We start from the raw sequence: 15488 nt of genomic DNA, 5'->3' as shown, positions 1-15488 counted from the left end.
TCAGTATTGTATAATTAGCATTCTATTTGATGTTTATGTGGATTAATCAAAGCATAATACATTTTAATATATTTTCTTCACATAGACACACTAGACTCTCTAATCATGGGGAAGTCTACTTCTTCTTAGCATTCTGACTTATTTAAAGTTTCAATCAGGTTTTGAAGTGTTACTAGCTATAAAAAAAGAAAACAGATCAAGATGCTTCCTATAAGAAGCCTCACATAAAATATTTGTTTTAATACCTCAAATTGTCTAATATAAAGGTGTAATTTAAGATTAATCAAAGGTGTTTTAAAAGATTATTTGGTAATGAGTCAGAAAACACCAAAACAATAATAGTCTATTTTCCTTGAATGCATAAAATCACTTTAAGAAATGGTTTATGCCTAGATAGTGTTTACAATTACACTGCAAAGGAATTAAACCTTCTACTAATATGGTAGAGTTACAGGACTAGCAGTTTGAACAGACATCTGGGTCTCCATAATCACTATTTTTCACAGCAATATGTTCTCCTCCTAGCCTTATTTTGTTTTCCTTCCTAGTAAAGAATAAAAGTTTTACCTGCTAACTGTGTATTTTTTTTTCCTTTAGGATTGCTAGCAAAAGGAAAATTTTGTTACTCAGTAGTATTCTGATTCTACCACATTAGCTCTTCACTGCACTGGACTACACCATCTTTTACTCCCCTAAAAGGTCATAAGATCATCATCAAGGCACTTTGAAGAAAAATGTACATTAGTCTGTTTAAGTGAATTGTTTAGTCTTGATTGTATCTTAACTTCTGGTTAACTACCCCTTTGATTCCAGACCAGAACTTACACTTGCATTTCAGCTAACTAAAAAAAAAAAAAAAAAAAAAAAAAAGTACAAATACATTGACAAATCTTGTGCCACACTTACTTACATTTCTACAACTATTACATAATCATAGAATTGTAGAATGGTTTGCATTGGAAGGGATGTTTAAGATCATGTATGTCCAACCCCCCTGCTATATGCAGGGACACCTCCCTCTAGAACAGGTTGCTCAAAGCCTCATCCAGGCTGGTCTTGAAAACGTCCATGGAGGGGGCATCCACAATCCCACTTGGAACCTGCTTCAGTGTCTCACTGCCTGCACAGTAAAGAATTTCTGCTTAATATCTAGTCTAAATTTACTCTCTTGAAGTCTATTTCCCCTCATCCCTCACAAAAAGTTCCTCCCCAGCTTTTTTGTAGGCTCCCTTCAGATACTGGAAGGCTGCTATAAGGTCCTCCCAGAACCTTCTCTTCTCCAGACATAAAAACCCCAGCTCAGCCTGTGCTTGCAGGGGAGCTGCTCCAGCTCTCTGATCATCTTTATGCCTTCCTCTGGACATGCTCCAACAAAGGAAGGTAACTTTTCTTTTTGCTATCAAGGAAGCTAATTCATATTAAATTAGTAGCCATATGTAAAAGTTATTTTTAACTACTTCATCAGAATAAGCCTTCCTCCTCCCAGGCAATACTTTACCATCGCTTGTAACTAGTCCCATCCTAACTTGATAACTTACAGTTTTCAGCTGTTACATCTTTATTTCTATAATGAAAGTGCAAGTCAAAACTATAAAGCTACAAGAGAAACAAAATTTAATAACAGAGTGGCATTTTTAAAGAATACGTATCCACAATACTTTTGCACTGCTACCAGAGAAGAAAATAAATTAAATGAGTATTATCAAAGGAAATTCCTTCTTCCCAAGGATCTCTTAAACAATGTTCTTACACTGCAGTCTGATGTTCCAAATTACAGAGCTGCTAAAAGTCCTGGAGCTGGCTGCTCATGAAAAAACATCCTTGATAGTTTGTGTTGCATGATGTTGTTTGTGGTGGAGTTCATTCAGCTCCATAGAGGACAGGTGGTATATGCCACAGTAATGCCATATGGCTATCATTCAAGACTATTCACAGAAAACTCCAGTATGTTCCTATATCTCTTCTGTGAATATGCTGATTAACAACAGTATTCAAAAAGATTATGGAGCCAACAGTTTCAGAAGTTGGGAGGGGAAATCACAGTAAAATGCATTAACACAGTGGAAAATAACACCTCCCCTTTGGAGGTAGACTAGGTTATAATTTAGGCACAAAGGAAAGACAGCTCCTTTGTGACACAGAAAGGGGTTCCTCCTATCACCTTAAATAACTAATTTTTATTACTTGAAATCTTTTAGAGAGCACTTAGCCTTTGGTTTCATGATTAAGAGGACAAGTGTTCAGAAATATCTTACAAGGGAATGCCACACACTATGTTATTTCTTATGTAATAACATCACACAGGTAAGTTGTACAGCCAGTCAAGAAATGGAACTGTACACTACTTGCCTGCCACAAATAAAAGATCACAGAATCACAGAATTGTAGGGGTTAGAAGAGACTTCTAGAGGTCAAGTACAACCCCCATGCAAAGCAAGCTTCCTACAGCAGGCTCCACAGGTAGGCATCTAGACAGGTCTTGAACATCTCCAGAAAAGAAGAGTCTACAGCTTGTTCCTGAATCTTAAGATTTTTCCTAAATGAATAGATCTTTTGCTTCAGACCAGTAACAAACTGAAAATTAAGGATCAAGTTTTATTTTTTTTTCCTTAAAGGAAGTTTAAAGTTTCTAGACAGAAAAAGAGGGAGAATCTACAAAATAAAGACAAAAGAAATATATATTCTTTTTCTTCCAGAGTTACAATAACAGTAAATTTCCTTTTCCTTATCCATGACACCTTATTTTATAGCACTTCACTACAAGACTCAAGCTGGAAATGTATATTTCTATCAAATTATTAAGGCTCAGCTACATTATTTGTCATTTGATGGCCTAGAACTGAGTATAGTGATAACGCTACTAAAACACCCTTTGGAACTGAGATGCAACTGAATCTATTCACATTCAATAGTTTCATGACGAAACTTAAGTAAAGCTCTAGTATAAACTGCAAGAAAAATCATACTTTTCTGGGCTAGCTAACAACAGGTGATCTCAACTGAAGATTCCCTTCATTATTGCAACACTGAAAAACAGCCTAGAGGATGCTACGAGGACAAAATATTCAATGAGAAAAGTGGTTAATGGTACGCATTCTGAGTAATGAAGGATGAGTTCAGTTTCAGAAAAGGGAGGGATCATTTCCTGGGCCAGTATTTTTTCCTTCATGAGCTCTTTGTCAACATCCTGACTCATTCTAATCTTTGGAGCTGAACACTATTCAGAAACTTTAAGTTTGTTCAAAATAACAGAATCAAAAATCTATTGCTTTTAATGTATATGTCACAGAATGGCACTGAATGAATGATTTGATTTTTAATATCAAGGCAGACTAGAATCATTTTTGGTACTTTCTTAATCACTGGGTACTCCAGGGATCAGTTGGTAATATGAAGAGAATCAAGTGGGCTGTATTTCTCATCACCCACTGTATCTACATAACCTGACATAACTCACATGCTCCCAGTAAAATGGTATGGTAAGAATCGAAATCGCTGTATAGTATACTATTCATATTTCAAATAATCCATCTCTCTATCTGTACTTCTAGATGATATAGCTCCCTAACCCACTTCTTGGAATGATTACAGTTTTTATTAAAGTTAGAGTTTTGTACTGGTACGCAGTAATGACACTGCATATAAAAAGACTGGAAAAGTAGATTGATCGCACAGAGAAAAGAGATTCAGATAACCTGAGAGACAGGGCACCTTTCTTGACCCTTTACTCCCAGGGTCGAGAGAGGTGATTAGAGTTTTCTGTATATTATGGAACAGACAGTATTCTGCTTCAAATACAATAAACAGAAAGGAATGCTGCACTGCTGTACCACAGCACCTTCAGAAACAATAAAAATCACAATTTCGAAAACAATGGTTTCAATTAACTTCTAAAACAGCCATGAATTACACACAAGAAAGAGACACATTGTTCACATTTCTTGAAAAAGAGATGCTAGTGTAATCTGAGATTAATACCTACACATTTCTTATTTAAAAACATCTAGTCATTTTTTCCCATCTGGCAAAAAGTGGTAAGAATTTATAAGATGGTAAATCTGAACCAAGGGCCTGGAATTTCCAAAAAAAAAATAAAAATTCTTGATTTTAAATGTAGCATAACTTTTTCTCAATCAATAAAAAATCATACATATCCTTGATTAGAAGCCAGAAGCACTTTTCTTTGAACAGGTCTCATTTCACCATGTGGTTGGAACTTTTAACTCATGTACAACATAGCAAGTCAATTTCAGAAGAAAATCGTGTACAGTTTACACAAATACCTTAACAGAAGTTCAGTCAATATATTTTCTTCTTATATTTGTTGCAAAGAGACCATACATAATGTTCAAGTAACTCTTTTTTCAATGGTTCCGTGCAATAAGAAATTACTAAAACTATTAATAGGTATTATTTGAGGCGCTAATACTTGCATAAATAAAAATCCCGAGTGGATAAGTATTATGTATAATTTCTCATTTATAACACTGAAAGCTTCTTAATTCCAAGTGATTATAAAAAATAAATTCAAAATGTTAAAAAGCTTTAAGTTTATAAATCATTTCTGTTGTTATCTGCTACATGAATCACATTAGCTGCATTGAACTCACTTTGTTATTCCAAAGACAAAAAAGCAACAAAGAGAAGATATTTGCAGGTTGAAGGCTGCAGAATGAAACCAAGTAGCACATGGTAGCTGAAAGAAATCCGTAGGTATCACAAACTCAGTTACTGTTTCTGACCTTCATGGAAAAGTTTCACTAGGATTAATCTATTTTGTGGCCCACCACTGGCAGAAAAATCAAATAACAAAACAACAAAAAAAGGAAGTTTGAGGTGAACATATTTTAAGAAGACTGACTACTGCACTTCCTAGTATTTGTAGATACTAACGTAAAGAAGGAGGTCAGGTAGATAAAAGCTACCTCAGAAAAACTACCCTTGACTCCTCCTGTATCAGCTCCACACTCTGCAAACCTACCTACTGATGTTTACCAGGTAGCTGTATAAACACTAACGGTGGCATGGGGTAGTGAATGGCAGTGAGTAACTGCCGCAGGCCTGCCCGCATGCAGTAGTATGAGTTCATGCTAGTCTTAATCAACCAAAGAAAACGACAGACTGTGCAAAGGAGACTTGTGGACCTTCTCTACAGAAGGACTGAAAGGACTGTGTTTACACAGGCATGCCCCTGAATATAAAGATCCGTTATGCCTAATGGCGACTAAATGCAAAAGTATGTATGAGAAATAATATAAATATTTTGTTCAGATCTTCTGTTTCACAATATTTTAAGTAATCTTAAAGTGTATTTTGAATGCTTCCTACTTGTATTAAACCCCTGCTTTATTCCTTACTCTGTGGCTTTTCATGTGTTTCTTTCTTTCTTTTTTTCCTCTTTTTCCCTTAAAATTGTTCTTTATATGGAAAAGTTGTAGCACAGCACCCCAGCATTACAGTTCCTATAAATGTTTTCTCAGGAGTTCTAAGGAAGAATCAACAAAGACAAGTGGAAGTTTAAAAGAACCGTACATAAGTCTGACCGTCAGCCTATTCTTTGGCCAATAAGTACTGTGCTTATGAAGAACAATGCCAACAAAGACTGTACTTTTTGCATTGCTTTTATTAGTTCTCAGAAAATAGAGGCTATGCAAAAAGCTGTATTAAAAATGACAGTGAGGTTGTATCTCCAGCCCACAAAAGCCAGGGAATATGATGTTACTCTGACATTCAATCCTTAAATCATGCAATCATGCTTCTTTTTTAAAAAGCAACAATGCAAGTTAATGACAAGTTGTCAGCCCTAACTTTGAATTGCCTGAAGTTTGTCATTTGGTGTTTGTGTCACAACCTTAATGTTATTTAAATGTAGTTTTTAGTATCTATTATTTAAAAAGGTCTACTTTAAGACGGCAAAAAGCTTTGAAGGAATAAACCTCAAAGTACACTGTAGTGCTGGTATGCCACTTCATTAGAAGTAGTGCATAAAACATATGCTGTTGACAAATCTAATTCATTAAAGGTAAGGTAGATGCACTTTAAAACAACTGGATGGCATCATTATCTACAGTTCTTTTTATAAATTATTCTTCTTTTCCCTTTTGACTGAACTTGTCAGTGTTGCTTTTTCAGACTGTGAATGTTTTTACCTTAAAATTCAATACCTTCAGCATGTTTGGACAAGTTGAATAAGTAGCATGTTTGCTAAAATTGAAATTGTAAGCAGAGACACTCAAGTTGATTACTTCACCTATATTAACTAATGAGGAATAAAATTAAGCAACAATGTATGAAGAGGCTTAGTGTTATCAAACATAAAATTTAAAAATGAAGAGAAGGGGAAATTACAAAGTAGAGCAGAGTAACATTCTGGCAGTCTTTTGCATTGCCATTCAGATAACTTAAATCTGATATTGAATTGAATCTTGCAAGAGAGAAGGAGATCAGGCACATCACTGAGCTGACAGCTAGCTTGCTGACACAGTTTTAAAAGGGAGAATTGATAAACATATTACCCAGACGTTTAGGTAAAGACCAATCCTGGTATAAGAACCAAAGGGTATAGAAGTGTTTATAAATAAACTTAATCTCAGATTGAAGAACAGCCTATCAGAGCAGTGAACTCCTTGACAAGATTTCCAGTAGCTAATTAGTCAAAAACAGGTTCAACTTCATTTTAGAATATTAGTGCCTGTGAAACATGGCCATTTTTCTCTTCAACCCAGAAGGAATGAAGTTCTTCCATCACTGGTGGTCTCTAGAACCCAAATCACACTGTGGGAACTTCAATTATTTGATTAAAATTAAAAAAGAAAAAAAAAAAAAAAGAAAAAAAAAGAAAAAAAAAGAAAAAAGAAAGAAAAAAAGAGAAAGTTTTGAAGACTATATTATTTGTTAGAGTTAAATTTCAGTAATCACAGTCAACAAAATTCTAAACTATACTACTGACAGGAAAACTAGAAAAAAAATAATCAAAGATTCTTTGTGTAAATACCTTTTCTTTCAATTCCTTAAAGTGTTCTAATGATATACACTCAAAAGTATTTATAGAAAGTTTCATACAGAATATACAATCATACTTCTGTGTGTCAATACTGAACATTTTAATGATTTGGAGGGTTTAATTCTATATTGTCACTTTCAAAGACAAACACATAGTAAGTCTTGTCCTGAAATTTAAGTGGTGCACAAATCTCTAAATACAGTTTACATAGGCCTATTTCCGCCTCTGCGGAAGATTGAAATAAACCAGTTTCTCCAAGGATCTCTAAAAATTCAAACTAAAAATTAATGGATTAATTCACAACATTCTAAACAGCATCTGCCATTTACCTTTGAAGATTTTTATTTCCCCTTCTATCATACTGACTTTACCCTCCCATGAGTGGAACCGTCATAAGTCGTCCCCCATCAAAGCACAGGAAGTGTTTGCTGTACTAAAGTATAGTGGTATCTGCACTCCAGAAGACACATCTCAAAGGCAACCTATCCCCAGAATTATTGAACCAAAATAAAAATAATATTACTTGCAACATTCTCATTACTGAAAAGATCAACATTCTGTTGACTGTTGCTACCAGCAAGTCTTAGTGTAAAGTCATATTTTAGCTTCTGTTTACCTCTTAAGATCAGAGAAGCACGTCTTTGCATATTTAAACTCCATTTTGATTCAGCAGTACAACTGCCTAACAAAATTTTGAGGATACTATTGGGAATGGGGCAGCAGGAAAGGAAAACAAGCAGCAGCAGGGGTAACAGCCTTATAGAGAGTATGCTTATACAGAACAGCTTATAATGCATTCCCCAAGGAATCTTTCATGCTCCCCGCAGTTTCCTGAAAAGATACTCTGTCCCTAGACAGTGATTTCAGCTTTGCTGGTTCTTCAGCCCTTAATGATGATCTTTATGAGCAATCATATTGCAAGAGATGCTGCTAACCTCAGTGCTCTTCTGTCAATACCAGTGCTGCAGCCGGGAAAAACCACTAACAGCAAATACCTCTGCAATAATAAATACTGCTTCACTGGGTAAGTGGCAGAAAAGAGGGAGTGACCTTATCTATACCATTGCTTCAAAGGAAATCTTTCATTCTGTGTATGAGAGACTGTCAAAGCACTCCCTCTGCAAAAGGTCTAGCTGTCTTTTCTGCAATCCTTAGATTATTTTTAGGAACTTATTTGGAGGACCTCTCCAATTCTCAAAAGCTCTTGTGACTACAGATCACAAAAGGATGTTGACTCCTTAGCTGATGGTATATTTTACTCACAGCAAAGAGTGTGATGGAAGAGTGACTTACATGCCCCAATTTTGGGTGTACCGAAGACAAGAAGAATAAGACAGTAATTTTCTGAAGTGGTTTGGAAAGTTGGTTTAGTTATTTTAACAACATGCCAATTCACTTCCAAGTCCACAACTGTGATAGGAAACAGTCATTAAGCAAAATTTCTTATCCGTCCAAATAAATTCTTCACAAGACTCAGTGAAAAAAATAAAAAAGATTGATGTTTAGCACATTTTGCTAAACCAGCTGTCAAACTCTCAAAGCCTATCTGAACAACAGCTTCCTATCATATGGCAGTATGTTCTTACATTAATATGACCTAATTTTTTGTATTACTCTGACAGTTAATCCTGGATTGATTTTTGGGAAATACTGTCTCCTTACGGTTATTATTTCTGATAAAAGCCACCAATGAACACATGAAGTTACTACTATACTATAGCCATAAGAGACACCAATATTCAAAGGCAAGCTTCCCTTTGGCAGTGACTTGGATTTCCTACAGACAGATGTAAGAAATATAGCACTTAGCATCTCCTGATGACTGTGCTTTCAAACTAGGTTATGCAACAACTAAGCAGAGAAAACCAATTCTCTAGAATACTTTCCAAACCACTCCAGAAAACAAACAAACAAGCAAACACAACCTGGTTCCAAATGTATGTCTGATATTTGCATTTTACAACTGTATGCCATCTTCCAGTTACACTTTGATAAAATGTATAACTACAGCTGTAACATACTGTAGGGTATTTTAATGCTAGCCTTTTTCTCAGGCCTGAGTTGCTTTTGTAGTGTACTTGAGCCAAAGATCATAATTATCTTCACTGTGAGGCACCAATCTTGCTGTTGCATGCTTTGCAACAACTTGATAAGAAGTAAAACCATTTCGTTCTGCTTTTGTTACAGAGAAGAAATAATTTCTTCAACAATCTGAGTATATACACTGCTACTTAAAAACATACAATCACTATGAAAAATTTACAGTCACAACTACTATTGCACACTTAACATTCTGACAAAAACCCTCAATGATTAAAAAGAATATCAGAATAAGTAACAGAATAGATCTCCCACATGGGAGGTCAGTGGGCGAAATGTGTTGATGAAGTATTCCAAGAAGGCATGGCAGATTTAGGTCAGGGCACGAAATCAGTAATATGATTAAGAAAGAAGCAACTGCAGACAAGCTCATGTCAGGCAATGACAAGAAACCTGAACTTTGTGTGGTAGGAAAGTAGTATTAGATTAAAAAAAAACAAAACACAACAAAATAGCAACAAAAAAAACCCATCCTGTTCTATTTTGAAAAGAAACAAAAACATTACTAGAAGTCATGAATGATTGAAGTTCAGTGATGAAGTGCATTTTAATAACTTCTTAGTAAGTGAACTAATACATGAAACTAGCATATATAGCTTGGCATCACTTACAGAATAGTTATTGAACCAGTTGTGGAACTGCACTATGTACATTTGTCTCCCAGTAGTGCACATTAACATGATGTGAAGTGGCAGAACAGTAGACAAGTGGTAGGACATAAGGCTGAGATTACAGTAACCAAAAAAAAAAAAAAACCTCAAAAATAAATAAATATAGGTAAGTAAAATGGTTAGATAAGAGAAATAGAAGTGACTCCTCCTGAAAAGGCCGTATAAAATGATTAATGATAAAATGATAAAAATAATGATAAAATGATAAAATGAAAGACAAAGTTATAATGAGAGTTTACATAGTATAGTCACAGTATAGTCACAGTCATTATATGGAATACCAATAGCAAAAATTTCGAAACCATGACCCTTGAGAAAAAGCAACCATTTTCACAATGCATGTTCTGCCAATCCTGTCTTCATCAGCACATGAAAGAAACCAGAAGTACGTTCACAGACAGCTACTAAGATACTATTCTAGCTTATGTGGATTTTTATTACTTTCATATTACTTCTAATTCTAGTAACGCTTTATCGCAACTGAAGCAAGTTTTAAATTTTTCTGTCACTGTTATGACAAAGCCAGATTCAGTGCTTAATACTGAGGACAGTCTTTAAAAATGGGTTTAGAACAGGACACAAAGTCAGATTTTCCTCCACATGAAGGCAGTATGGAAACACCTTGCACTAATTTGGTTTTTATGACAGACTTTTCAGCATAGCTTCCAGTTGTTTCCGCAAAGCTGTGATTGCTGTTTGACCCAAATTTGCCATTTTGTTTTTGTATTTATCTTTTAATATATGGGTGTGTGTACACAAGCAGAGAGTGACAACTGTTCAGAAATTAGTAGAAAAATAAATTAAAAAGAGAACGGCTCTAACAAATCTTTTTTCCACACTGTGCAGTTAATCAGCCAAACACTAAACCTCTCTGTATGATGGAAGATATTGCATGGCAAGGTTCTGGTACACAAGGCAGCAGGGGTGGCCTTTGGGAGCTCAGCAGTGAGTGACAGCAGAGCAACTCCATTTGCTCCAACAGCGACCCACTGTTGCGACAGTCAAGCCATGAGAGAAGCTGGATGCACTCTGAGAGAGCAAATATAAGAGAGGGAAACAGTGCTGCACTACAACAGCTGGGAGAGACGGCTGAGAAATGGGAGAGAAGCAGCCCTGCAGGGACCAGGGTCAGCGCAGGAGGAGGGCAGGAGGTTCTCCAGGCGTGGTGCAGAAGCTCCCTGCAGCCCAGGGGAGGCCCATGGAGAAGCAGGCTGTCCCTGCAGCACATGGGCACCGTACAGAGCAGATCTCATTGTGCAGCCACAGAAGAGCCCACGGTGCAGCAGCAGATGGGGCCTGGAGAAGGCATAGCCTGTGGGTACCCCCAAAGAGCAGCCCTGGGCTGGAGCTGCAGCTCGAGGGAAGAGATCATGATGGGGTTGAAGGACTGGGGGAGCTGCTGCCCGTGGGGACCCATGTGCATCAGTGACTGAATGGTAGGCCCTGTGGTACAGAGCCATGCTGGGGCAGTAAGCTCCTGAAGGGGCAGGGGCAGAGAATGAACATAAGCAAGTGGCAGAGACAAAGGGTTTTGAATTGACCACAGTCCCCATTCCCTGTTCCTCTGCACCACTCAGCAGAAGATAGCAAAGGAAAGATGAGGGGGTGGTTGCTTTTCATTCTCACTGTTGTAGCCTATTGGTAATAATTTGCATTATTTTCTCTACAATGAGTTAGTTTTGCCTGTGGCAGTAATTGGTGAAGGATCTCCCCATGCTTATCTCAATCCACAAGCACTAGTTTTCACTGTATTTTCTCTCTGACCCTTCTGAGATAATTTGGATGGACCTGAGAGGCACCATGTCTCTGTAGGAAACAAAACTAAGAAAGACATAGACAGAAAGAAGTCTGGTAGAGATGGGCAATGGAAACAATGAAAGTGACTTCTTTTTGTGAAAGAGTGAATGAATATATATAAGGAATTATATTTTTTAAAGTGAAATGTCATTTGTGTAGCCCTAAAAATAATTTAAAAGTTTAAAAATTATATCTAAAACCCACCGGTCAAGAGATTTAGTTTATAATACTGAGCAACTAAACAATATATTTGACCAATACCTCGAAAGAACAAAGAAACTGAGGGGTACTGAAGAATGCTCCCACTAAACAGTCTGCCTCTTAGATTTATGAGAACTAATCTTAACTCTTGCAAATAAAAACAAACAAAGAAAAAAAAAAAAGAATGCACACACATAAATATTAAACTACTATGATCAGATCATAGCAAGAATACAAAAGAATATACTTCAGGCTCGTTACATAAAATAGCGGAAGAGCATAATTTCAATTATGAGAATCAATACGAGTTCCTGTAGAGTGCTGACAACTTACTGGGGAAGGTGTAAAGGTGAAACAGGTACCTAATAGAGAACACAACTAATTTTCACTGACAATCAACTAATGCAAACAATAAAAAAAGCTATTTGATTCTGAATATTCAAAGCAGATGTTAAAAGATTTTTCAGTGCCAACTAATAAACACCAATGATAGAAGTAAATGATGATTACTTCTTCATTGCGGAGTACAAAAATATAGCTCCAATGTCACAGAAACTAGACGGTAAGCGCAGCAACCTAAATCTGTTTTCACTGGGTCTTCACAAGTGGTCACAGCTTTTGCATAACTTTACCCTGCTGTTATAATAGTAATGAGTCTACAGACAAGATGAATGTTTTTCCCTCACACAATTATTCAATAAATGGCTGCATGTCTTATGTGTAGCATGAAATCAAAACATTGCTTGGAACTAGGATTTACCACCATCATTTTTACTAAGTCAGTGGGGTACCAGAATATTTTATAAACAGCAGCACAAGATTCATGAAGCCACATAAATTTAATTTTCCATTTTGATTATTTGGAGCCTCAGTCAGGTTTAGAACCAGGTGTCCAATATGCAGACAAATTTTAGATGCCTAAAGCCCAGTGCTTGCTTTTTGTTTCTGAGGTGTTTTTTTGCTATCCTCCTAGAACACTTATACTATATGGCAATGGCAAGTTCAAAGCCTTCCTTCTTCTAGGCTTCTGTGACAAGTACACAGTACTTAAGAAAGTTCTGCCTTCCCTACCTAAATTTACACAACTTCAGAAAAGAACAGCTGTCTCAGTGTGCACTGAATTGTCCATTACTACCTCTGAACTTTATGGAGGGGGAGAGTGCAGCATTCAGTTTACTAAGGAAAATAACTCAAATTGTCCTTTTTTTCTTCTTGAACACGTGCCTTTGGCTTCTCAACTGCAAGTGCAAGAAAGCAAGCACTCTACAAAGCCTATTCCATTCATTATGAAGCACTGAACTATTTCTTGTGCACAACCCACTCTGTGCATGAAGCGACACAAGGAGCCAAGCATCACGCATCACGTTTGACAAACAACTGCCATCCTAGTATCTTTAAGTTCAAATGAGTGCTTGATGTACAATCTGAATGTTCAACTACTTTAGGAAGCTTCGTAGCTCAAAAATTAATAAATAAATAAATCACTGAATTCAGTAGGGGTGAGAGTTTGCCCCAACTTGTGCTGCAGCACCCAGTGCCAGTGGAATCGAGCCTTGGCAGATGCTGAGGCGCAGAGCAGGGCACAGAACACCAGCACCCCTGGGTTAGAGGCAGCATTTCCACTGCTCCTACACCGAAGTCTGCTCGGCTTCTATCAGAGTCTCCGGCAAGACCGGTTCCTACACCTGCAAACCTGCCGAGCAACGAGAGCTGTGATTTTCAGAGGCAGAAGGCACGGCCGAGCCTCTGAGGCGGCGCCAGCGTGGCTCCCAGCACAGCCCTCCCGCCCCGCCCTCCCCGTCCCTCACCCCAGCGCATGGGATGCCTGTCACCACACCGCCACCACCGCCACCTTCATCTTCTCTTCCTCCTCCTCCTCCTCCTCCTCTCCCTCCTGCCCGCCCTGGCCCCGCCGCAGCCGCCCAAGGAGCGGGGAAGTGCGCAACGCTGTGGGCCTCGTCCGCACCGCCGTGAGGAGAGCGCTCTGCACCGCGGCTTGACCGGGCTAAGGGAAGGGTAGCCCTGCCGGGGCTACTTACCCGCCGGCCGGACCCCCCGCTCGGCTCCGCAGCGGCAACCCCAGCGACCGCGGAGCGTCAGTGACAACGGGCCGGAACGACCGCACCGCCACATCCGGGGGCGGGGCGGGGGAAGGCGGGAAGGCGGCGGGGAGCGGAGTGTCCAGCGTGAGGCGGGATGGTGCGATCCTGGCGCGCGGGCCGTGTTCGTGGGGGCGGGCGGGGAAAGGCCTCCCCCGTGAGAACGAGGAGGAGAGAGGCACTCCGGGATCGCGCTGCGGCGGGGCCTCGGCGCCCGGCCCTGAGCGCTCGGCCTGAGGCTATCGCTGGCGGGACCTGCGACAGCGCGGCAGCTCCCAGCGTGTCGGTGGGTAGCGCGGCTCCTCGCGGTGCCGCCTGTGTCCTTGGGGGGCATGAATACGATCCTGATAACGTGTGCTCTGTGTGCTGCTCGGTCTGTTTGCCTCTTGACAGGTGGCGAGTGGCGGATGGAAACGGAGAATCCAGTTCACCGGTTTTAGAGAAAAAGAGAAGAAAGCGCTGCGGGAGATGTTACTCAGGCTGGACTGTGTTTTTGTTGATAATAAGGTATTGTTTGTCAAAGGGCGTGATGGTTAAAGCAGAAAGGGAAAGCAAACTCTAAAGTAAGACACTGTGTAGTAATGTAGAGTTATGTATTAATAACAAAAGAAAAAAAAAAAGTAAATGTTTTCATTGATAAAACTTTTCTGTTTTGTTTTGTTTTGTTTTGTTTTTTAATTAGAAATACAGCAACTGCACACATCTTATAGCCAAAAAGCTTTGCAAGAGTGAAAAGTTCCTAGCTGCCTGTGCTGCGGGTAAGTAGGTTTGCTGTAAAATTTCAAGGGCTCAAAACTAGAAAGGAACAGTTAAACTGTTTTCATTTCATGGGTTGGGTGTAAAGTTAGTGGGGACAGACTCGTTGCAGTAGTGTACAGCCATAAAATAAGTCACGTTCCACATTAAGATAGAGAAGAACTTCTTAACTGTTAGAGTAGTGGAGCACAGGAGCAAGCTGTCTGGAGAGGTGGGTGGTTGTAGAATCCCCTTCTCTGGAGATACTCAGAACCCGTCTGTACACCTACCTGTGTGACCAGCTGTAGGGAAGCTGCTTGAGCAAGGGGTTTGGGATCAATCTTTAGAGGTCCCTCTCCAGCCCCTACAATTCTGTGATTCTTCAAATTTCAGAAAACACCTTTTCCTCATTCTGTTACCCTTGTGTTTAAGCTTAGATTTACCTTTTTATTTTATTCCAAATTGATATCCCAGTGTCTTATTTATTTATTTATTTTTAATTCATCTGCACTTGTTCCTAAATAAAAGGTTTCTTATATATCAGGTACATGATGAAGCCTTATCCAAACATTACAAGTGCTTAAAAAAAGCTTCTCTGTTCATGAAGAAGTGACATTGCTTCTGAGAGGTTCTTGGTGATATCAGGCAATGTAGTCACTGGTAGGCCAATAGTTAAATACAGAAAGAAGAGTTGAACCAACTCATTTATTATGCAGTACTCCTCAGAAAGCAGCCTTCAGAGGCTGGCCCTTATTTGAGCCCAGAGTGTCTGCACCCTGGGCCCACCTCCCTTCTGATCTAATACAGACTTCCAGTATCCCTGGACCAGCCACAACCCTTCACCAGGTGCCTAGTCACCAGTTTAAGCCACCACGTAATACT

General features: G+C 38.8%; 2 protein-coding genes across 17 annotated transcripts in view; one reads left to right on the top strand and one right to left on the bottom strand.

Annotated features, from left to right (window-relative positions):
• The window catches only part of KIAA0825 (KIAA0825 ortholog), a 216769-nt gene extending 202866 nt beyond the window's left edge, over nucleotides 1-13903 (bottom strand). For all 3 annotated transcript variants that reach the window (XM_015849690.3, XM_015849691.3, XM_085527891.1), the window contains exon 1: nucleotides 13812-13903. The gene's annotated coding sequence lies outside the window, so the exon portion shown is untranslated. The remainder of the gene's footprint in view (nucleotides 1-13811) is intronic.
• A 10-nt stretch (nucleotides 13904-13913) lies between these two features.
• The window catches only part of SLF1 (SMC5/6 complex localization factor 1), a 37554-nt gene continuing 35979 nt past the window's right edge, over nucleotides 13914-15488 (top strand). For 10 of the 14 annotated variants that reach the window (XR_014939064.1, XR_014939065.1, XM_085527903.1 and 7 more), the window contains exons 1-3: nucleotides 13914-14157; nucleotides 14265-14378; nucleotides 14554-14629. Coding sequence is in view for 9 of the 14 variants with exons in the window: in XM_085527903.1 (XP_085384029.1) it covers nucleotides 13969-14157; nucleotides 14265-14378; nucleotides 14554-14629 (379 nt within the window). In the remaining 5 variants the exon portion in view is untranslated. The remainder of the gene's footprint in view (nucleotides 14158-14264; nucleotides 14379-14553; nucleotides 14630-15488) is intronic. The other 4 variants (XM_085527899.1, XM_085527900.1, XM_085527897.1 and 1 more) reach the window with 1 other exon arrangement.

The sequence above is a fragment of the Coturnix japonica genome, chromosome Z (assembly GCF_054131305.1).
Source record: "Coturnix japonica strain WE chromosome Z, WE-NBRP24, whole genome shotgun sequence".
Classification (NCBI taxonomy): domain Eukaryota; kingdom Metazoa; phylum Chordata; class Aves; order Galliformes; family Phasianidae; genus Coturnix; species Coturnix japonica.
This window is presented reverse-complemented; position numbering and strand designations above follow the sequence as displayed.